Source organism: Saccopteryx leptura, chromosome 3 (genome assembly GCF_036850995.1).
Source record: "Saccopteryx leptura isolate mSacLep1 chromosome 3, mSacLep1_pri_phased_curated, whole genome shotgun sequence".
Classification (NCBI taxonomy): domain Eukaryota; kingdom Metazoa; phylum Chordata; class Mammalia; order Chiroptera; family Emballonuridae; genus Saccopteryx; species Saccopteryx leptura.
The window spans coordinates 179,076,620-179,098,379 of NC_089505.1; the positions used below are offsets into that span (position 1 = coordinate 179,076,620).

The following is a 21,760-nucleotide window of genomic DNA, read 5'->3' on the forward strand; positions in this document are numbered from 1 at the left end:
GTGGGCAGTTGGGGAATGAGGAGGGGCCTTTTTCATTTTTACCTTTGGGTAGTGTTTGAAACTTCAATCATGTGGTTTTATTTTAATGTATGAGAAAAACTAAATTACCAACCATGCACTAAAACTAAAGCATACTACCTAGCCCCCAAAATACCCAAACTCTGATCTAAGCATGTTACATCAAGTTTTTGCTTTACAGTGTGTTTTAAAGTGTGATCTGAGAACCACCTGCATTAAAATTAGCTGGGATGTCTGTTTATATTCTTAGTCCCCAGGCCTCACTCCCAAAGATTCTGTTTCTGTAAGCCTGCAGTAGAATCCTGGACTCTGCGTTCGTGTTTCCCTGATGCTTAGGTGTAATAGGGTCGATCAGTAGTTTCCCTTTCCAGCAGTTAGAGTTAGTTTTAGCTTAGTTTGAGTTTCAAGTAACCAGCGTTAAGGTTTCCAGCATCAACGTTCTTTTGGGGGGGAAAATTCCATTAACATGAGAGTCTGGCTGTTCTATGGACAGTGGCTTTCAACCATTTTTCCTTGTACATTTAAAAACAATTGGATTTGAGTGGAAGAGGGATGTTTCATGTCTAAATCTAGTTAGGCCCCAAAGAGAATTGATCTTATTTTCGAAAGACAAAGGGCCTGGGAAATGGAAAGTTACTAAGAATTCATAGGAGAGCCTTGAGGATGTTGTTTATTAATTTAACAAAACAGCAACTTATTTAGCTTTTAATGGCCAAATAGCCAAAAGACAGGTCCAAATAATAGACAAAAGATATTATGAAAATAGGAAGGGAAAGAAAGTAACAAAGTAGGAAGAATTTTTAAAAATCACGAATAGAGGTAACTAACTCTTATGTGTATAATAGAACACAAGAAAAGAATATAGCAGCAATAAGTCAATTATACCATTTATTGATGATGGAATTATACTGGGAAACAATCACAACAAAAGAACAATCTTTTGAGCAAGTAGTTTACTAAGTGAAACATTTTGAAACATAACATGCAAAAGACTGTCAAATACTTCACCTTGGATTAATACATAGACTGATTTTAGCAGTGATTTACACAAGTTCCACTCCATATTACAGCAAGTAAATTGTGTGTGTGCATGTGTGTATATTTAATACCTGTATCTCAAAATGATGAACCATGTTTTAGCTGGGTTTCCTGGAATAGATATGCTCACATTGAGATGTATGGGGGGAAATGTTATTTTTGCTCAATGGGAGAGCGCTTACCCTTAGCTATAAATGAAGGCGATAAACAATTTAGAGTCTGAATATAAAATGGTCTGTTCAATGCTATGTGTTTTCGGTAAAGTTTCTTTTTGGTCCTTGGAGCCTTAATTTCTTTCCTCTGGTTTTCAGGAAAAGACAGAGGTATGGGTGAAATGGGCATTAGAGATCTCGATGGCACACAAGGTCTTGTTGAGACCACTTGAATCAGTAATTGAGGTGTTTGGGCAGTAGTAGGGTTGGTTGAGAGTTCTTGGGATGGATTTAAAATGGAGCTTTTGGGATTCTTAAAGTCATCATAAGTTGCCATCAATTGTTTTGTTGTGGATGAACCCTTTAGAGATGGTGGTCTAGAACTCCATTTATGTTTGTCAGCACTGCTCCAATTCAATTTTGAAGGACTTTGTTCAAGCTTGCAAGAACCAGAATTACTTTTCCTTTTTTCTCTCGTTTTATCCACACAAGTTGTCTGAAGACTTACAGAGTCAGAAAGTTTTGGCTGTCTCATTTTGGGTATAGTTTTAGAGGAAGAGGGCCGTTCAGTAACTGCTGGAGTACAGAAGGTAGTTTGTAATCTTGGCCTCTCTTTTTGTATAGTTGTATGTTGTAAACGTTCCATTTCCAATAAACGAGTTATCAAATGTTCAGTACAGCTTTCCACAGAGTCCACTACTGCTTTCCAATTTTCAGATTTCGATAGGGCAAATTTGTGTAAGTCCAGAGTATTGAAAGGAAAAGGGAGAAAATCAGGGTATGGAAATACTTCACTTGGTTCCTCTGTGAAAGATTCTTCAACATTCTCTATTGTTTCTGGCTTTAAGTTCAGGTCCATCTTTTTAAAGTAGCTGAGTAAAGTATCATTTGCCTTTTCATTTTCTGATAAATCACTTTCATCTGTTAAATTTTCTTCTACACTGCTGTTTCCATATTTCAAATTCCAATTTGGAGCAGATAAAGTTTCATCATTGTTGTTTTCTATAGTTGAACGTAAATTAGTATGAGTCTCATTTCTGTCCTTAAAAAAGTCTCCATCAGCATAGGGCCAGCAGAGACCTAATGGCGTCAGCAGTTTCGAGTAAGAACCAACTTGCTTATCAACTGGAGCACTTGTTAGTGAATGGTTCAGAGTGAAGTGCCTTATGGGATTGTTGGTCGTATTAAAGCCAATTTCCATTGTAGGTATTTTGAAATCCCTTAAAAATGATTTAATTAATGAATGACTTGTTGCTAAAATTAAAATGCTATTAAGTGATAATGATACCTTAACAAAGACTGGTTAATGTTTAGCTCCCAATAGCATATGTGTATCTATCTATCTTAACAAAAATATGTTAATTTCCAAATATGCTCTAATTATACACAACAATATACATTTTTAATTGAATTTTATTGGGGTGACACTGGTTAACAATTATACAGGTTTCAGGTGCCCAGTTCTACAACACATCTCTGGATACCTATTGTGTGTTTAACCCCTCCCCCCCACACACAACTATATACATTTTTAAAGTACTGATTAAAATATTAACTGGGCATTCCCTCATGCATACATAGGTAATGAAATCATTATAACTACAAATGCCTAACTGTGGCTGTGAATGGCCATTAGGTTAAAAGTGGCTAATTATACCTATTCACCTATGAATATATTGTACATGCAATGATGCTGTCTGAAAAGAAGACTATCCAACTCAAACTGAAATTACAGTGAAATGTTTACTGATCTGGAATTAAATAAAAGAAAACTCTTAAACAACATAGGTTACTTAATAAAGGAATCTACCATGGTGGTTTTTAAAAATTATTCTAACAAAAAAGGAAGCAAAACAATGTCTATCAAACAAAAATTATCCCAGATATAGTACACAATAATTTTCATCTGATGATGCTCTTTCACTTTAGGAGTAAATACTTCTGGGTATAATGAAAACTGCAAAGATGCCAGGCCATAGTATACTTTATAGTATAGTGTATAGTTAGTTTTTTTTAAAGCTTACTAGAAATACTGACATTGAATGATTTGACCCATTAATTCACATTTATATAGTTTCATTATCTTCTTGCTTTTTTAGAAGCCAGTTTACATTAAAGATAACAAAGTAATCTTGAAAGATTTTAAACATTTTTATTTCTACAGAAAATGGTAAATATTTATTTCGTTGAACATTAGGTATACTAACTTGCCTTTGAAAAACCACAGGAAAATTACTTTAAATCTACAATTGGTAATAGATTCAATCCATGCAGTGTAGTAGTGTAGTAAAAACAGCACGGAATCTGGAGACAGAAGGCCTAAGTTTGAACCCCTTTGCCACCAGTGAGCATATAGAAATGAGAATGCCTATCTTGCTAAGTGAGATAAGCCAGTCAGAGAAAGACCAGTACCATATAATTTCACTTCTATGTGAAATCTAATGAACAAAATGAACTAACAAAATAGAAAAAGTCTAATAGACACTGAGCAGAATGACAGTCAGGGGATGGGGGTTTGGAAGGTTGGGTGAAAAGGGTGAAAGGATTAAGCAAAGAAAAAAACTTGTAGGCACAGACAAAAGTGTGGGGACTGCGGGAGGGAAAGGGGGTAGGGTAGGTGGAAGAGGGTACAGGGAATATAGATGGTGATGCAAGGAGACTTGACTTGGAGTGGTGAGCACACAATGCAATTTACAGATGATGTGTTGTAGAACTGTGTGCTTGAAACCTGTATAGTTTTATTAAATAATGTCATCTCAACAGATTCAATAAAAAATAAAAATAAGTAGAAAAAATAACCATATAGATCTAAAAAAAAGAAAAAAGAATGCCTACCTTGGAGGTGGTCTCAGCAATAAGATGATTATATGAACATACTTTGCAAAAACGTTAAACATTGAATTAAAGTTTCCATTACTTTTATTCTGTTTACTTGTTGATGGTATACTAAGGAGAAAAATCTCCATAATGAAATATTTCATTGATACCAACTTTCCAACTCTGTAATTTTATTAGGCCTTCCCAGTATTAAGAGCAAATGCCTATCAAACATATTATTTTGTTTAGTCTTGACAATAACACCATGAAGTTGGCACTTTTATTTTCTACCTTATGGGTAAGGAAACTGAGGCAATGCTAATTAAGGTCACACATCTAGTAAGTGGTGGAGCTGGGTCTTAAACCCATGTGGTGGGATCTCATGTCTATGATCCTAGCTGGCACTCCACTGTTTGCTCTTCTGTTAGTATGACAGAATTCATTTCACTTGACCTCTTACCTTGAAATCCTTGTTTCCCGATGAGCTCTAACTAGTAAAAGTAGCCTTTCCTAGCCCAATCAGCACCAACATTCTCTGAGGACATTAATCAGTACAATCTCTTAAGCACTTCTTGGTTTCCCCCATCAAAGATTAGCAGTAGGTGAGTTTATCCTGAGCCTCACAGAGGTAAAACTCTCAGAGTAGGAGGCAGATGCTATTCAGTGAACCACCCTATTGTCAAAACTGGGTACAAAAGAGTAATAGAATTTAAGCACTCCCTTAAATAATATGCTGTATGTAAAAGTGACACATAACAATGTTCAATAAATGTTAATAAGAAGCATTATAGCTGATTCTAATGCACACTAAAGTTTAAGGACCAAAAAACAAAAATTCAAATCCAAGTAAGGTCTGAGAAGCAACATACTAAAGTGGTTATGAGCATGAATCAAGCTACCTTTACATTCTGGTTCTACCATTCACTGATTGTATGACTTTGGGCAAGTTACTTGTCATCCTGACTCAATATCCTCATCTGTAAAACAAGAATGATGTTAACAGTGCCTTCTTGATAGGATCGTTCGTTGTGAGGATTAAATGAGTCAATACATATAAGAAATTAAAATTGTTCCTAGCACAGGCACTATTACAATTCCTTTTCCTTCCATAAGAAGTCCAAATTGTATCCATCTAAACCTTTATGTAGCACAGAGTAAACTCCCAATGACCCATGCATTGATTATCTCTGTGGTGCCTACCATCCATTTAGAGTAACTTTCTAAAATTTCCCATTATTTGCACATAATACTTTTCCTTTTTGTTTTTTGTCCTAGTATTTCAGATAAGTAGTTGACTGATCTGTATTTAAATTTATTTCACTAATTTAGGAGTTTACAAAAATATTATCTCACCTGTTGTCCATGGTACTTCCTTCTTTGAGGGAATAATCCCATAACAGAAATACCCCTTGGTTAGTATTCTAATAAAGAAAAGCCATGGACAACATTTCAGTAACTGTATGCATTTTTTTAAAATAATACTTTAGGAAAGGAGTATGATGACTAAAATTCCATTTGTGTTCTTTTGTGAGCATTCTCTGACAAATTAGGTTTTAGCATCAGTTGCTCTACTGGAATTTCCAAATGGTTCTACAAAGTAGCAGAAGACATTTAAACACGATATATCTGTGCTCCCTATTCTTGTTCTAAAACTTTAGAGTTGTGGTAACTAAGGAATATATAGTTCCAACCAAGAAATACACAGTAAAATCCTATAATACTCCCTTCTATACATATAGATATTATTTGTTTTTCTGACTTCAACAGTAGTATAATCTTATATATACTAAACAGTGTTAACTAATTAGCCTTGAATATTATTAAGATTATCTGTATTTTACTAACAGTTTAGGTGTTTCATATTTTGATCAAAAAAGATAAATAAAAGATTAATTTTCTCACTACTTCAAAACAAAATATTAACCATTTTACCTGCGTTACAGTATCTTAAGTTCTGAGACCATTTTCCTTTTGGCAATGACTTGAAAACACTATATTCACTAGACAATTAATTTCCATTTATAGTATTGTTTATTGAAAAAAATGAAACATAATAAAATATTAATTTAATGACCAATTTGCAGCCTGTAAAAAAGTAATGGCTTTGACTTGATTGACATACTCTAGAGAAATGAAAGATAAAGTTTAACTTTGAGGAAATATTTTTTTAAAGAACATACTTATAATTTTAAAATAATGTTTTGTGAATTATTTAAAACCAAACATTTATCCTTACCTTGTTAATGTTGCCTGAAAGAATGTGTATAGAAATAACAATTAATAGTTATGTAAAACTGGCTATACTAAAAACAAACCCCCTTTAATTTGAGTAGTTATTCACACTATACATATGAATATACATTTTCATATATTATAAGTATTAATATACACATTTAGAATTTCTTACCACCTGTTGCACTATCCTTTCCAGGTGGGAGGTTTTTATTTTCAGGAATAGGTACTTCTGAATCCAAATTCCAGTGAGATAAATTCTAAAATAATATTTGTTTTAGGATAAACAATGTTAAAAAATTTTTTTAAAGCTCAAGTACATAATTTTACATGTTTGGGGTTGAGTGTGACAAAAGGCACAAAGCGTCATAACCCCTATCCCTCCTGTAAGGGTACTGTCTCCATACTTGAGGAGTGTGTAATGTTCTCTTATCAAGCTACTATCAGCTTGGTAACACTTATTAGTCAGGTAATGGAAAGACTTTTACAATACTTTATGCTTTTCTCTCTCATCTTATTAAAAATAATGGTACATGTGTTTTCAAAAAATTGAGTTTAAAAATATAATAAAATGTTCACTTTATTGTGTCTCTGATACACAATAGCAAATTCACAAACTCTTCTGTATCTGAGTACCAGATCTGAAAGCCTAGAAAATCATTCCATCAACAAAGCAAATTCTCTACTCCTCACATTATACTCAACACTGATCAGCCCACTACTCATTCTGGACTCCAGATGTTGAAAAACACTCAGGAAATTGGGAAAAAAAAAACCCAAAATGAGTAAAAAAATGTACTAATATCAGCTGAGCATTTATGCTCCAGACATTGTGCAGAGTGCTAAAGGGAAAATATGTGGGATGTGGAGGAGAGGACTGTAACAATTTATCCTGGAAAAGGGAACATGAACAGGTGATTAGTAGTTGTTATTTTAAGTAATTTTTTGGAATGAACTTAGTTGTTTTCTATCTCTAATAACGAAATCCTTTTTTGTAAATTAAACACTAAGCAATATACAAATAAAGTGTTAGGTAGTATGAGGTGCCGTCTCCACACGGAGGAGGACCAGGGAGAATATACAGAGGACTAACTGGGCCCCAAGGATCATCTCCTGACAGGAAGGAAAGTGAACCTTGGCAGATCACCTGGAGGATCCTCTTTCTCAGATGGTATGTGAAAAATAAAATCAGTAAATTATTTTCTATTCTCTGAAATAATACGTTTTAGGTCTAGTCTCTATGTGAGAATTACGTGGGGAACTTTTTAAAACTGATGGTTGAAAAAAAAACAAACTACAAATTCAAATTCAGTAGGACGAGGATATGACCCAGTTATCTGCATTTTTAAAACATTCCTGACAGATTCTCAAGCTTCTCTCAGTTGTGTCTGTAACCATGGTACACTAATGTACAAAATAACATATGAGAGAAATAGCCTTAAATTAACATGATGAACTGTGTTGTTGAGATCATACAATTAAATTAATGTAACCAAGTCTGTCAACTGGCAAAGCAGGTCATCAACCACACATGAAGCCAAGTAGGTTGCAGACTCCTCACAGGCTGGGAATTTGTTATTCATTTTGAGATCTGCTTTACCAATATTTTTCACAAAATATGTGTGAGAAAATAAAACGAATTGGAAATATTTTGTGATTTGGAGAGAAGCGGGTTAACTTTTCCTTTGTTAAAAGAAATAAAAAATTTCCATTTAATATTCCATATGTGCCAAGAGGATAAACTCAGGACAAACTGCTCATGAAGAGACAGCAGCCAGGAGTCTCAGCAGTATGATTAGATGGGAGTTAAATCTTACAATGGGAGCCACTGCCCAGACGCTCCCGGTCAGTAGCTTCTGCCATACCTCATGAGAGATATTTGACACACGCAGGTTGGTACCACGGTTCTCATCATTTCTTTTCCCCATTTTGCTCCTCTGTTTCTTTAAAATCCTACACAGGTTGTGGAAACAGGCACACATAGGGGTAAGGTACAACACTGATTTAAAGAAAGCATGAACTTTGGCTCCCATCTAAAAGAGGTTAAGAAAATATTTAGAAAGCAGAAAAAAAGGGACTATGAGGGCAAGGCGGGGGGTAAAATCAACCAGCAACAAGGAGCAAGCCAGACCACAAAGTAGGGGGCATAGACAAAAGTAAAATGTAAGATCTAAATGACAGAAGAGTAGGAAATTAAGGTCTGAGGTGACAAAGAAGATATCAAATAGGAAAATAAAATACAAGTTAGAAGAAAAGTGTGATGAATTATCCTGAATTTACAAAACAGGGTCATGAACTGTTTTAATCACCCAAAACAGATGCTCCATTTGAAGTCAGGATTAACCTCACAAGCAGGCAAAGCAAGCACCCCATGCACGTTTCAGACAAAAAAAGGTCCACAGGACCGACCACACATTGTTTTCCACACCAAACTACCATGATTTGAGAACTTCACTACTGTTTAATGGGAAGGTATTAGTGAACAAGTAAAGCAGTCACTGGATTAAGGCATGGCTATTTGGAAACACTTCCCCCATTAATTAAAGCCACTGTACTACTAATCAGTGTATTTGCTAATTGTTTACATTTTGTCTCCTAGAGGGGAAAGTGTATTCTGAAGGAATGGAAAACACAGTTCAGGTACTGTATTTCCTCATGTGTAAGATGCACCTTTTCTCAAAAAATCTGGGGTCTAAAAACTGGGTGCATCTTACACAGTGGTTGTAGAAGTGTGGAATTTCAAATGCCATTTTGGAACTGAGGACAAGGCAATATACGAAGACAGTGATTTGTCATCAGACACAGATGAATACAAGCTAATGAATGGGAGTTTTGACAGTGATGAGTTATATCAATTTTATGATGAATAAAACTTGAGTTCAATAACTTTATGTAATACTTTTTTTTTCAAAAAAAAATTAAGATGTGTCTTATACATGGAAGCTTCTTATATAAGGGGAAATACGATACGTTTTGAATCAATGAGTATTGATCCACGCGCTCTACACCAGGCACTGGGATGGAGGAATGAAGGTGGAAGGAGGTTGCTGCCTGGTCAACCAGGTGTGTGCCATGGAGACGGGCGCCCTGGAGGAGGGGCCCAGAAACCAGGAGGCTTTTGTGACCGGAAGTCCGAAACAGGTACTTTAGGGGTTGGGGGGGGGGGGGGCAAAGCCCAGGTGTGAGCCCTTCCCTCCCCGGCTGTGGATGGCCCGCTGGGGAGCGCAAGCCCAGGACCGGCAGGGGGCCCGGCCTCTCACCCTATGGCGTCGCAGGCCCACATGTCGTCCCCGGCGTAGTCTTCCAACGCGCTGCCGCCGTGATAGCCCGGCCCCTCGGCGTGCGGGGCGGACGGCGGAACGGGTGCTCTTTCTGGCTCAACCTTCCTGCAGCTGGAGGACAGAGCGGGCTGCGGCTGTGCGCGCGACTCCGCGGCCGGGTCGCCCGGCAACCGCCATCGAGTGTGGTCGCTCACAACGGCCCCGCGTTCCACTTGGCCCCGGGTATTCCTGGGTCACTGGGCGACGTCGCCTCGGCTCCCTCCCACGCGCCCCTCTGGGCCTCCTTGGGACCGTCCGAGGCCGTCGTGGGTTCGTGGCCGCTGGGAGGAATCCGCGCTCCCAGCGCCCCGCACCCAGGGCGGGCCTTCTCCTTCGGACCCTGAGCCCCGCCCCCCCCCACCCTCAAGCCTCCGCCCGCCCCGTGGGGGGTTCACATACAGCCAGCAGCTCTGCCCTGTGCTAAGCTAGGCAAGGCTAATCTATGCACATGCGTGAGTATATGCCAAGTTGTGTCTATGCTTATAATATGTAGTATCAGAGATACTTAAGTAGAAGGACGTATTCCTGCAGAGAGCAAGCCTGCCTGCTTCTGGTCAGTTCTAACTCAGTCATTGGTATTAAAACAGGAAGAACAAAAGTTTATATATTTTTTAAATTTAGATTGCGGGAGGCCGATTTTGCTCTCCGTTTTTGCCCTTCATATTTCTTACTTCAGTTCCATGAAATAAGTGTGTGGAGTGGGTGAGGAGAGGAAAGAAAACATGTATATAGACACATATAGACTAGGTGTATTCATTATACACTGCTCACAAAAATTAGCGAATCGGAACGTGCAGATACTCCAGTACTTTCAGCCTTTTGTATAGTGCATTTTTCACAGTGAAATAAAAGTTGGTTTTGCAGCTCATTTGCATAATTAAACAACTTTCTTTGACTTGTTTGTTTTTCTGATGTTCTCGTTTAATAAAAAAACATGTTTTTATCACTTCATATTCATTTTGAAATATAACCTAATTTTTGTGAGCAGTATGTATTCATATGTTATATAAACATGTAAGTGAATATTTACACATTTGTGACAGCCATATATTTATATATGCAAGTCAGTACTAAAATTGTTTGTCAGATGTAGGTATAATAAAGCATTGACATTTGAGGAAGATTATTTTGCAATCCTTGGCTAATGGGAACTATTGCATTCTGTGAATACCCAGCTCTAGATTAACCCCCCAAAATGTTTTGTTAGACCTCTAAATGCACTAGTTTAACATTTGGGGGGAAGGGATTCCATGCTCCTTTGAGTATCTTCCCAGGAAAATGCACATAGAGTGTATGCCAAATACTGAACATAATTTCAAGGGTTTCTCAGGTCTCTGACCCCCCACTTCTACCCCCAAGTCCCAAGGTGTCTGTCACCTTCTTTGCCTTTCCATTTTCCTCTCAGAGAGGCCTTCCCTGACTTAACTTTAAAAAAACCCTTTCCTCTGACATTACTCCATTTCATAACACCCTGTTTTTTTCTTCTCTGTATTCCTCATGATCTTGTTAGTTCTTCCTTGCTTTTTCAATTGTCTGTCTCTTCCCAGTAGAATATAACAAACACTCTCTGAGAGCAGGGGCCTTACCGGCCTAGCTCATTACTGAATCCCCATCACTTGAAACTGTGCTGAGCATATAGTGGAAACACAATAAATATAGGAGAATAACTATAAGTTTAGCCTATGCTTCTCTGGATATCTCCCAAGCACTCACTCTCCCTCTTCAGACCGTTTTCCATGCTGCTGATCTTAAACCATGTGCCCTCCTAATGCCTAAAGAATGAAGTCCAAACCCTGTAGCCAGGCTTTAAGCATCTGCTCATCACCTTTTCAGTGCCTGCAACATATCAAACACATCAGACATTTTTCAGCCTCCTTCAGGGTACACATTATGTTCATTTTTTCTATAATCATTCCCTCCCTTTTTAAAATCTCCTCTCTTTTATCTGCCTAAGTCCTATTTATATAGATCTAGCTCACAAATTATTTCCCTGATCCCTCAGGAAGAATGAATTGCTACCTCTTTCAAGCGCCCTATTTTGGGTTATATTATAATGATTTGTTTACAAGCCCTTACTCACTGTTATATTATAATTATTCATTTACAATATCTAACTAATTTCAATGCCTAGAAGGCAAAACCAGGCCTTATTCTATCTAGCAGTGTGCTGGCATATAGTAGGCACTTAATGAATATTTGAATTAATTTACTCCAAAAATAACATTCAGTAGAGTGTATGACATGGTTAATATTTGTCAGGCATGATGCTGAACATTTTATAGAGCTTAACTGATTTAAAACTCTTCACAATGAATTGGGTACTACTAGTTATTCCTATTTTATAAATGAGTAAATTGAGACTTAAAAGTGTTGATTAACTTTTCCCAACATACAATTACTTGAAAAAATGGTGAACTGGGTAAACATTAGGGTCCATGAATTTCTGGTGAATACTTTCTACAAATATATTGAGATGAAAATTTTTTTCCTGTTCTCTGGATAGGAGACAAGAAGTGTGTGTGTGTGTGTGTGTGTGTGTGTGTGTGTGTGTGTGTGTATCTGCATTTCACACATCTAGCTCACATACCTCCCATCTTTCTTGCTTTCTGTTTCTGTTTCCACTTTTTTCTTTTGTTTCATAACTTGAGCTGATTCTTTTTTTTTTAATTTCTATTTATTTATTCATTTTAGAGAAGAGAGAGAAAGAAGGGGGGGAGGAGCAGGAAGCATCAATTCCCATATGTGCCTTGACCAAGCAAGCCCAGGGTTTTGAACCGGCGACCTCAGCGTTCCAGGTCGACGATTGATCCACTGCGCCACCACAAGTCAGGCTTGAGCTGATTCTTGATCCCTTAAGGTCTCTCTGAGATTGTTATCCATTAATACACCCTCTAAAATTTTTTTTTTTTACTTGACAGATATATTCCTAAAACTTTCTTTTCATGTTATCTTCTCTTGACTCCTCCTCCTTTCTCTGGAGACCTTTTGAATGCTTTGACATTGGCATCAAAATCATGCAAACACCCACCCCCACTTGTTGAACTGATAAAATTTTTAGCATTACATGTTTAGAACTATAGTGACAGGATAGTCCCTGTACAGTATTAACAGGGGAACACCCTTTCACAGTGGTGAGGAGACAAAGCGAAGAGAGAGAGGGACCAAATGTGAAATGTGGTAGTGTGAAATATAAAGGCAACAATTTAGAGACTGATACCCTCTCCAAACCCTCGAGCTGGTTTGGCTCGAGTCCAGCCTTGAGAGCAAGGGGATTCATTGGACAGTGGGCTATTTTCCATAGTTGGCCTGGTCAGGCTTTAGTATCAGTCTTTGGCCCAAAAGAAGGACCGTCCTTCTAGGCATCCCAACAAGGCACTATAAATTCAGTTGTCAGTGGTAGCCTCAGGCTTGCCTTAGTTTAATCTCGTACCTCTAGCTAATCCAATGAAGCAGGGTAAGGTCGGTGTTCTCTGTCTCATGTCAATTAACAAACACTTGCATTAATTACAATGAAGGTGGTCTGAATTGGTGGAAAAGGATAATCTTGGGCCAATCACTTAGTAGGTAAGCATGCTTTGCTGCCCACTTCTGTTTATCCTACTCTGACAAAGGTGACATATCCACCACCAGATAACTATTTTGGAAAGCACTTTGATATACGTTATCTTCATAGTCCAGGGTTATGTAAAATAAAAAAAAGTAACAACATTGTTTAGTTTCTATTTACTCTGCACTGAAAAGGTTTCTGTCTCAGCCTACCTCTCTCAATACCTCTCATATTTTTATACTGCCCATGCAATTGCCTCCACCTCTCATTGTTTTTTTCCTACATTATTGCCAAAGTCATGGCTGGTCATATACTACACTAGAATCTTGTTCAGTGTAATTATGTAAATATTTTCAGAAAGTCAAGACAATATTTTCCAACTAATAATATTCATTTTTGTTATCAAATAGATGCTGAGTAGGGAACATTTCAATTCAGATATAAATAGTTTATATTTAATGGCTGGTTTAGTGAACATGTCTTTTATGCCTCTTTCTGCTTTGCCTTCCAGTAATGGCCAATTATATTTGTCCCTGATTCAGGACTCCATTTCTGTGAGCATTTACCTTACTTTCTTGTGTTTGTGTAATTTCTTTTTAAGAAATATATGTACAAATATTTAGTTAAAAGTTGTCTTTTTGAGGCCCTGACTGGTTGGCTCAGTGGTAGAGCATCGGCCTGGCGTGCAGGAGTCCTGGGTTCAATTCCCGGCCAGGGCACACAGGAGAAGCACCCATCTGCTTCTCCACCCCTCCCCCTCTCCTTCCTCTCTGTCTCTCTCTTCCCCTCCCTCAGCCAAGGCTCCATTGGAGCAGTTGGCCCAGGCACTGAGGATGGCTCTGTGGCCTCTGCCTCAGGCACTAGAATGGCTCTGGTTGCAACAGAGCAATGCCCCAGATGGGCGGAGCATCATCCCCTGGTGGGTATGCCGGGTGGATCCCGGTCGGGCACATGCGGGAGTCTGACTGCCTCCCCGTTTCCAACTTCAGAAAAATACAAAAAAAAAAAAAAAAAAGGAAGAAAACACAGTTACAGAGTACAGGCATCTGAAGGACAGGAAGACTTCTCAAGCAATTCAAACTATAGAAGTCTTGGAGAAAATCTAAATAAAGGTGGAAATATAGTTGAGAATTTATTCAAAAGTACTAATTGCAACATATGCAGATATAAAATTTACTGATGTATGTGTTTATTTCACTTTTGGAAATATATTCATATAAATCACTATCACATTCATTCTAGGAATAAATAAATTTTAAACAAGATTTTTTATAGTTTTGCAACAGAATGGTGGCCTCCCAGAGAAGGGAACAAAATATTAAAGATTAATTTTTCAAACAAAAAGACAACTTTTTTTTTCTTTGAATTTTTTTTTCTGAAGTTGGAAACGGGGAGGCAGTCAGACAGATTCCCACATGCGCCAACCGGCCAGGGCTGTAACTGTGTTTTCTCAGACTTGTGTTATGAATTTACTCTGAATTTCAATTTGAGTTTCAGATCAGAACTTACTTCCAGGTGCCAGGAAAGCTGTAGCCTGGCTCCTCTTTCTGGTTGTTGGGATCCACCCACCTCATTTGCTTTGAGCGGAATACTCTCTTTAGGACACTTTCTTTAAGAAACTTGGAGATGATCTTTTCTCTTTGAACATTACTGAATACTTTGCCTTCTGGAAGACAGCTGATCCTGTCAGATCCACCTTGGCAGAAGGGAAGCAGAAGGTGTTCGGGGGATGCAACAGCCCTCTTTGGAACAAAAGAAGAAAGAGAAATTGCTGTTTACCTAAAAGTCATGAATAAGAGATCAGCCTAACCAGAAAAACAAACCAGAGCCCAGCAGCTTCTATGCTAAGGAATCAATCTAAGTGGTTCCACTGGCCGTTTATAGAAATTCATGTCACAATAAGAAGTGCTGCTTAGGAGGATTCTTTCTAATCTTTTCTTGTGATAAAATAATAGCAATATTACAAATGTGACTGTGAAAAGGTAAATATATTGGGCATTGAAGAATAGAATTAGAATAAGCAGACTATAAAGCAAGATACAAATGGTTTGTCTTTATCAAAGAGCATTAGTAGCATAGTCTGACTGTCTATGTCAAGATCACATAACTCAGCAGCAGCAGGGTGTTGCCAGACTCCACTCTTGATTGATAACTGTCATCCTGATTCAGTGTTCTTGCCACCACACCATTACTAGAGAAAATGAATATTGATTCCTCAAAAAAGCCTTACCCATTGCAAAAAACATTTATCTATCAGAGACTTTATTTTCAAATAAAATGTAATCATTGTGGCCTACGTCTGAATTCAGCCAAGGCCAATAAACTTCAGATAGCTAGAAACATTCTATCATTTGCTATTCAGAGCAATTATTAAGAATAATGAAGGCCATATATAACAAACCTACATCCAAAATCATACTCAGTGGACAAAACTAAAAGCCTTTCCCTTAAGATCAGAAACAAGGCAGGGATGTCCACTTTCCCCACTGTTATTCAGCATAGTACTGAAGTCCTAGCTATAGCAATCAGACAAGAAGAAACAAAAGGCATGCAAACTGGAAAGGAGGAAGTAAAACTTTCGTTATTCACTGATGACATGATACTGTCCATAAAAACCCTAAAATAACTAGATTTAATAAGTGAATTTGTAAGCAAGATATAAAATTAATATGCAGAAATGAGTGGTATTTTTATACATCAATGATGAACTATCAGGAAGAAAAGTTAAGGAAACAATTACATTTACTATTGCAACAAAATAAAAATAAGGTACCTAAAAATAAATTTAACCAAGGAGGCAAATTGGAACCATTGGAAAATTACAGTATATTGAAGAAAGAAATTGAGGATGATACAAATAAGTGGAGGCATATACCATGTTCACGGGTTGGAAGAATTAACATCATTAAAATGTCCATATTACCCAAAGCAATCTACAGATTCAATGTAATTCCTATTAAAATGTCAATGACATACTTCACCAATCTAGGACAAATATTCCAAAAATTTATATGGAACCAAAAAAGACTGAATAGCCTCAGCTATCTTCAGAAAGAAGAATAAAACTGGAGGTATCACATTACCTGATATCAGACTATACTACAAGGCCATTGTAATCAAAACAGCCTGGTAGTGGCATAAAAAGAGGCATGTAGACCAGTGGAACATAACAGAGAACCCAGAAATAAACTCATGCCTTCGTAGTCAATTAAATATCTGACAAAGCAGGCAAGAGCATACAATGGAGTAAAGACAGTCTCTTCAATAAATGGCGTTAGGGAAATTAGGTACATGCAAAAAAATGAAACTAGACCACCAATTCACATCATACACAAGAATAAACTTAAAATGGATAAAAGACTTAAATGTAACTTGCAAAACCATAAAAATACTCAAAGAAAACATAGGCAGCAACATCTCAGATATCTCTTGTAGTGTATTTTTGCCAATATATCCTCTCAGGCAAGGAAAACAAAGAAAAACATAAACAAACAGGACTCATCAAACAAAAGCTTTTGCACAGCAAAGGAAACCATCAACAAAATGAAAAGACAACCCATTGAATGGGAGAACATATTTGCCAATACATCTGATAAGGGGTGAATAACTAAAATTTATAAAGAACTTATAAAAACTCAACACCAAGAAGATAAACAATACAGTTAAAAAAAAAGGGGGGGGGGGACAAAAAACCTGAATAGACACTTCTCCAAAGAGGACATGCAGATGGCCAATAGTCATATGAAAAAATGCTCAACGTCACTAATCACCAGAGAGATGTAAATTAAAACCACAATGAAATAACACCTCACACCTGCCAGAATGGCTACCATCAATAAATCAACAAGTGCTGGCAAGTGTGTGGAGAAAAGGAAATCCTTGTGCACTGTTGGTGGGAATGCCACTGTGGAAAAACAGTATGGAGTTACCTCAAAAAATTAAAAATGAACCTGCCTTTTGACCCAACAATCCCACTTCTAGAAATATATCATAAGAATCCTGAAACACTAATTTGAAAGAATATATGCACTTCCATGTTCACTGCAATGTTATTTACAATAGCCAAGATCTGGAAATAGCCCAAGTGTCTGTCAGTGGAAGAATGGATAAATATCTGTAGTACATTTATACAATGAATACTATACTGCTCACAAAAATTAGGGGATACTTTATCACTTCATATTCATTTTAAAATATCCTCTAATTTTTGTGAGTAGTATACTTGGCTATAAAAAGGAAGGAAATCTTACCTTTTGTGACCACATGGATGGACCTGGAGAGTATTATTAAGTGAAATAAGTCAATAAGAGAAAGACAAATACCATGTGATCTCACTTATATGTGGAATCTAATAAACATAATAAACTACTGAACAAAATAGAAACAGAGGCATGGACACATGGAGCAGATGGACAGCTGTCAGAGGTGAGAGTGTGAGGGAACTGGGTGAAAGAAGGTGAAGGGATTAGCCAAAAAACATAAATGCACAGCACATAGATACAGACAACCGTGTGGTAATAGCCAGAGGAAAGGGGGTGAGGCAAGGTGGAGGTTGATAAAGGGGGATATGGGGTTGGAAAAGACTTTGCTTGTGGTGAAGTGTGCATGATGTGGTGGGCAGATGGTATTATATTGAGTTGTACACTTGAAACCTGTATGGTTTTGTGAACCAATGTCATCCCGATAAATTCAATTAATTAAAAAAATAATATAAGTCCATTTTCATGGGGTATATTCAGTTTTAATAGATCACTTCCTTGGCCTGTTGAATGGCTTAAAACATGGTTTGTTCTTTTCTATTTATGTAAATGAGGATTTAGAGTAATACACTCAAATTTGCTTGGAAGAAAGAAGCCTCTGGCTATCAAAATAAACTAACCACCAGTTCCCTCCTCTCTCCAAAAATACCCATGAAATTATGAGGAACACATTATATTCAAGTGATTCTGTTTTTTTCTATAACATATTTTAAACATGTTTGTATTTAAAGTACACCTTTTGTTTATTTTTTAAAGTTTGCTTTTTAAGTTTAAACTTAAAAAATTAAACAGTGAAATTGTATATCCCTGCTCTGGGCACTAATGATATGATGTAATCATGATGTTTTTATAGTCTTGACCAAAAGTTTTTAAGTTTAGTAAAAAGACGCATGCTTGGCTCCTGTGGCTTCCTGTTTCTCACCATTTTGCATTGTGATTACCCAGTCAGTTCACAGAGTAGAGCAATTATGGTAAACCTGGCTCAGTTGATGGAACATGCTAGGATTAAGGAGCAGCTATAAAAAACCTTATTATTTGTATATTTGCTCCAAATCTGGATGTTCTTGGCAGCCAATATATATTGCTTGACATTGTGCTATCAAGTGTGATGATTTAAGATTATTTAGTACTTTTAATATCCTCTGTTTTTTGGTTCACAATGAAGAATGCCTTGAGCATTTTTGTTTGTTTACTTTGTTTCCTCAATGTTGATTTGGTTAAGGGAATAAAAAGCAGTTTGGTGGCTTACCTGTGTTAATCTGGACATTCTCTCAGTTTTGTGGGGTGAAGCTACTTCCTCAGTTCTGCTCAAGAACTATGCTGGTATAACCACTCCTCTCAGCGCTGTGGAGTCTTGATTGTGCACACACAGTGTGCAAGGCCTCTACTGAGTGCCAAATAGAAAAATAACCCTGTGTGTGTACATACCTGTTTCCCTCTTCCTTTTAGGGAAGCACACTGCTTTCCTCAGATACTGTCCATGTTCAGACAGAAAACTGAGGTTTCTGCCTAAAATCCCCGTAAGATTTGTCAATATATTTTTGATGGGCTGATTTCCTCAGATGTAAAGAGGAAGCACTCAGCACTCACTCACAATGGTAATGATCTGGGCCATTGTGACTCTCAGAATGCTCAGCAGTCAGAGACCAGAAAAGAGATTCCATAATCTCTTCTCAGAGATGGAGAAAAGCTTGGAGAAAGAACAATTGAAAGGGGCTTCACTCTTCCAATTCTCAGCTTATTCTTCTTTGTAATTCAGTGGTCATCATGGGAACAGCCAAAAACAATACAGTTGTGTTGAAACTTCCACTTCCTGGCAAATGTGTAACACCTAAAAACTACAGCCATCCTGAAGTTCTGCGTCACACCTTTGAGACTCTATCTAACCTTCACAAGCTGCTTACAAATCGTCTGATGGAGGTGCTTTATTCCTACAAGAGTGAACAATACAAACAAAAGCATTCGTTGGTAGAAGGTAAGTGTGAACTCTTTTTAGGAAGTTTTAGTATCTTCGTACCAGCTGCCTCTTATTCTTTACATAGCCGTGTGCTCAGTCCTCGAGACCCATGGCTCCGTCCATACTGATCATACTTAGAGTCCCATATTCTCAGAGCTTACTGTGGAGTTTACTCATGCACTGACTTCACCATCACTTCATCACATTCCTTTCATGAATCAAGATAAGTCTGTCACTCTTCTTTAGAAAAAGCATACCCGTGGGAAGATGGAAAGGTTGACTAAGTAGGAAATACCACTAGATTTACAGTTTCAGCTTTAGATTTGATTTTAAGGTTAATGATTTCAAACTTTGTTCTATTTCCTACTAGTACTTCCTCCTATTGCTAGGAGCACCTTAGAGAAAAACTGGGTATTTCCCCTGAGGATTAGAAGCAACTTTCCCTTGTAGCAGTTTGGAGTGGCCCACCACTCCTGAAATTCCATCAGGTCAGATAACTGAACCTAAATCTCTCCAAGGTTCAACTTCTGTTCCTGCATTAGGTTTCTGACAGCTTTTTTATTTTATAATACACCTAAATAAATTGCTGAGCTATTCATAGTGTAGCCTGGAAACTGGGTTTGGTTCTCAAACTGATAACTGCTTCTTTTCTTCCCCTCCCTTCTTCCCTCCCTCCCTCCCTCTCTCCCTTCCTCCCCTCCTTTCTTCCTTCCTTTCTTCTTCTCTTTCCTCTCCCTCCTGTACTTCCCTTTCTTTCTCCTTCCTTTCCTTTCTTCCTTCCCTTTTTTTTTGTAGCAAGACTGTTTTGATGAAGAAAGCATTGTATTGAATTACATTCTGGCAAAGCTTCTTATCTCATTGCAGATGAGCAATTTGGTTAGAGGCCAACTGAGGTCAATATGAAGTAGTGGATGGATGTTATGTAAATGCAGAATGTCATTAATATCTCTAAAAATAAAAATAATTTATGGTAACTTGCCATTAGTTTGAGAATCCTGCATGAGTTGTACAAATAATCTTCAGTATTTCTGATGTTTGTAAAAAAAACATCTGTTCATTCATTCATTTATTGATTTGTAGTGTATTTATTAGATGTCTGGGATTAAGCTAAGGTATAGATGTTGCTCAGTAATATTTTTGCAGTGATAGAGTGGAAGAACTGAATAGCAATTATTAAATGGCATAGTCTTTCTTAAACTAATGGCATGTTACTTTTGCTATGCAAAAATGGAGAGGAACACTGAAGTGCATGCAGTAATTCTTATTCTATTACCAGATGAGATTTCTGAACCCTCTGGTTTAGAAAGAATCTTAGCAAGACATCAGTTTCCAAAAGAGATTAATCTGACCCCAAAGCCAAGCCATGTGCCCCTGTGGAAAAGAAAAGCCATCAACAATGCAAGTCCTGGGTGGAAGAAATGCCACTTGAACAAAAACATAAAAGGTCCTCCAATGTCAACTGTAGTTGTCAGGTAGGTGTCTAATTTTTGTCCTATACAGACACATTTAGAGATATACAGGGTAATAACAAACTCTCTTTACACTTTAGCTAAAAAATGACTTAATATGGTCTTTGAGGTATATGATGAGAATAAAAACAAGCATTGCTCTCTCTAAAAGCACATGAACCCCATTTTCAAACACCCCAAGCATCTAGAGGAGCCCCTATTGAAAGAAAACTCATGGAGATAGGGAGAGGTGTGTGGATCCCCTATGGAGCACTGCATTCTTGATTATTGAGGAGAGATCTAGTAGAGCTGAAGTGGAATTCTTTTTCTTTTTTCCTTTTATTCAGTGAGAGGAGGGGAGGCAGAGACAGATTTCTGCCCCGACCAGAATCCACCGGCAAGCCCGGTAGGGGTCGATGCTCTGCCCATTTGGGGTGTTGCTCCATTGCTCAGCAACTGAGCTCTTCTTAGTGCCTGAGGTGGAGGCCATGGAGCCATCCTCAGCACCTGGAGCCAATTCACTCCAATCGAGCCATGGCTGCAGGAGGGGAAGAGAGAGAGAGAAAGATAGAGAGAGAGAGAGAGAGAAGTGAGAGGGGGAGGGGGAGGGGTGGAGAAGCAGATGGGTGCTTCTCCTGTGTGCCCTGACCAAGAATCGAACCCAGGATATCCACATGCTGACACTCTACCACTGAACCAACTGGCCAGGCCCTGGAGTGGAATTCTTAAAGGAGGATCCAACCCCTGAACTGTGGAGCTTTTATGCTATATGAGTTAGGAAGCACTGGCACATCCCTAGCATGAACAGGGACCTAAGATACAATAGTATGAATAGTAGACCTTGGCTTTATCCCTAGTCTGCCACATTTTACACTGACAGCAATGGGAGATTATTGCAGGGTCTTAAAAAGAGGGGTGACACAATCTGACTCAATTCCCTGGTCTCTAGGGAATTAAGGGTAGAAGCAGGAT

General features: G+C 37.8%; 2 protein-coding genes across 7 annotated transcripts in view; one reads left to right on the top strand and one right to left on the bottom strand.

Annotated features, from left to right (window-relative positions):
• Positions 1-917: 917 nt before the first annotated feature.
• On the bottom strand, positions 918-9,918 carry FAM217A (family with sequence similarity 217 member A). 4 transcript variants are annotated; one of them, XM_066376925.1, is made up of 6 exons: positions 9,518-9,918; positions 8,123-8,210; positions 6,436-6,517; positions 6,262-6,275; positions 5,379-5,446; positions 918-2,428 (listed from the first exon to the last, which is right to left on the bottom strand). In XM_066376925.1, exons 1-6 carry the CDS (start codon positions 9,538-9,540, stop codon positions 1,210-1,212), a joined length of 1,494 nt encoding a protein of 497 aa, XP_066233022.1. In that variant the 5' UTR covers positions 9,541-9,918; the 3' UTR covers positions 918-1,209. The 4 variants fall into 4 exon arrangements, with proteins under 4 accessions (XP_066233022.1, XP_066233025.1, XP_066233023.1 ...); XM_066376928.1 differs by lacking the exon at positions 9,518-9,918 and adding an exon at positions 5,541-5,615 and having other exon boundaries at positions 5,379-5,437; positions 6,433-6,517; positions 8,123-8,229; XM_066376926.1 differs by lacking the exon at positions 6,262-6,275 and having other exon boundaries at positions 6,433-6,517; positions 9,518-9,917.
• Positions 8,412-21,760, top strand: part of LOC136400380 (testis expressed protein 56-like) — a 28,589-nt gene continuing 15,240 nt past the window's right edge. For 2 of the 3 annotated variants that reach the window (XM_066376938.1, XM_066376940.1), the window contains exons 1-3: positions 8,412-9,398; positions 19,143-19,358; positions 20,617-20,812. In XM_066376938.1, the coding sequence (XP_066233035.1) occupies positions 9,194-9,398; positions 19,143-19,358; positions 20,617-20,812 (617 nt within the window). In that variant the 5' untranslated portion in view covers positions 8,412-9,193. Of the gene's footprint in view, positions 9,399-9,928; positions 10,030-19,142; positions 19,359-20,616; positions 20,813-21,760 lie in introns of those variants that run through there. The other variant, XM_066376939.1, reaches the window with a different exon arrangement.

Bases quoted from the DNA above. Each gene is read 5' to 3' on its own strand.
- FAM217A (XM_066376928.1), bottom strand. From the start codon at position 8,185: ATGGGGAAAAGAAATGATGAGAACCGTGGTACCAACCTGCGTGTGTCA. The intron at 6,518-8,122 runs GTATGGCAGAAG...ATATTATTTTAG, and splicing joins TGTCAAATATCTCTCATGAG to AATTTATCTCACTGGAATTT. The intron at 2,429-5,378 runs GTGAGATAATAT...ATCATTTTTAAG, and splicing joins GGAAGTACCATGGACAACAG to GGATTTCAAAATACCTACAA.